The sequence below is a fragment of the Tupaia chinensis genome, unplaced genomic scaffold (assembly GCF_000334495.1).
Source record: "Tupaia chinensis unplaced genomic scaffold, TupChi_1.0 Scaffold000377_5, whole genome shotgun sequence".
In the NCBI taxonomy this organism is placed as follows: domain Eukaryota; kingdom Metazoa; phylum Chordata; class Mammalia; order Scandentia; family Tupaiidae; genus Tupaia; species Tupaia belangeri.
In genome coordinates, this window is record NW_006159879.1 from 2,506,785 (window position 1) to 2,508,241 (window position 1,457).

Below are 1,457 nucleotides of genomic sequence, written 5' to 3' on the forward strand. Positions count from 1 at the left end.
ACACACACACACACACACACACACACACACACAGACAACTGTGGGTTACCAAACTAGGGTTTTCATCTCTTTTATGACAGATAAAAAAATGATACACCATCTCCCCCAAACAAAATGAAAGCAACAGAAAATCCATCAAATGTTTTATGAAAGAAGTTTTGATACCAAAATGCAGGAAGGTCATAAGCTCCGAGAAAGTTCTTTCCAAGAATCCCAGATGCTATTTCACACGGATCAAGTTATAACAATGGTCTGTATTTTGTTGTTTTGCTACAGCTCACTGGTCCACCAGGGAAAACCTGGCACAAGCACACTGGGGATGCCCGCGTTGTTTACACATGAACACTCAGCTGGGCACTGTTCTTTGCTGCTTTTCCCAATCTGTGTCTTTGGGGCCTGCCTAACCCTGAACCACTGCACATGGCGGGCCTGTCATAAATACTGACAAACTGGCTACGGACTAGCTAGGAGGGAGAGCACAGGCGGCTGCCGGTTCTCAAGGCCGTCTCCCTCGGGCACCCGCTCTATAGCTTTGCTGATTACCTTCACCATGGCTGCCTCGATGGAGCAGTCGGGGAAGCCCGGCTGGTCTAGCATCCCAGCAGTGAGGTAGGCCATGCTCTCCATTACGTATGCCTTCTGGGCCATCAGCGTAAACTTTCCCTGGAGTATCGAAAAACACAACCAAGGAGCAATTAGCATATATGAAGCCCACATCTGCCAACTAGTAGAGAAGATAATTAAGTCAGAGGGCTCATTACCCAAGACTCCAAGTCCTGGCACTACAAGAGGGCTTGACATTACATAATGCCTTATCTAATCGTTCCCAGATCCGTGCATGAGGGTCACAACTACAGACACCAAAGCGCCCACTCTCACACACAGACAACTGTGGGTTACCAGAGCAGGGTTTCCACACAGTGAAATCGATGAACTCTGCACTTTCAACTTCTGTACCTGGATTAATCCAAAGTCACTGAGGTTCTTGTTGAACTGTTTCCTTGTGCAGGCATATTCGGCGGTCATTTCTGAAGAGCAGAGTGGTTAAAGAGAACATATCTGGTTGTCCAAAAATGACTTTCCACTGCTGTTATCACTACCTTTCAACACTTGCAGGAACAATGAGAAACGTGTCTGCTGGGATCGAATGCCTCTGGTCAGTGCCTCCACTTTCTAGCTTATGTGGGTCAGAGGCAGGAACTCCCGCTCCTGCTGGCACTTGTTGGCAGAGGCCTGGGGCAAAGCACAAGCTCAGGGTTAAATGCAGATGGGAGTCCTGGCACTTACTGGCCGGTGGATGGGCCAAGAGCTTTGCCACTCTGAGCAGCCTAAACCCTGCCCCATGCTCCCCCGGGTCACTGCCAACATGAAATCGGAGAGAAGTGTCCAGGCAGAGGCAGCAGCAGGCCCAGACCTGTCACAGGCCTTCATGACCGAAGCAGGAGGGTGGCCTGGTT

The 1,457-nt window shown here is 49.7% G+C and overlaps 1 protein-coding gene across 1 annotated transcript in view; it reads right to left on the minus strand.

Moving 5' to 3' along the window:
* Positions 1-1,457, minus strand: part of ACAD9 (acyl-CoA dehydrogenase family member 9) — a gene marked incomplete in the record, with an annotated part of 37,152 nt that overhangs the window by 12,531 nt on the left and 23,164 nt on the right. The window contains 2 exon segments of the mRNA XM_014589778.1: positions 544-663; positions 958-1,028. Coding sequence (XP_014445264.1) covers positions 544-663; positions 958-1,028 — 191 coding nt within the window.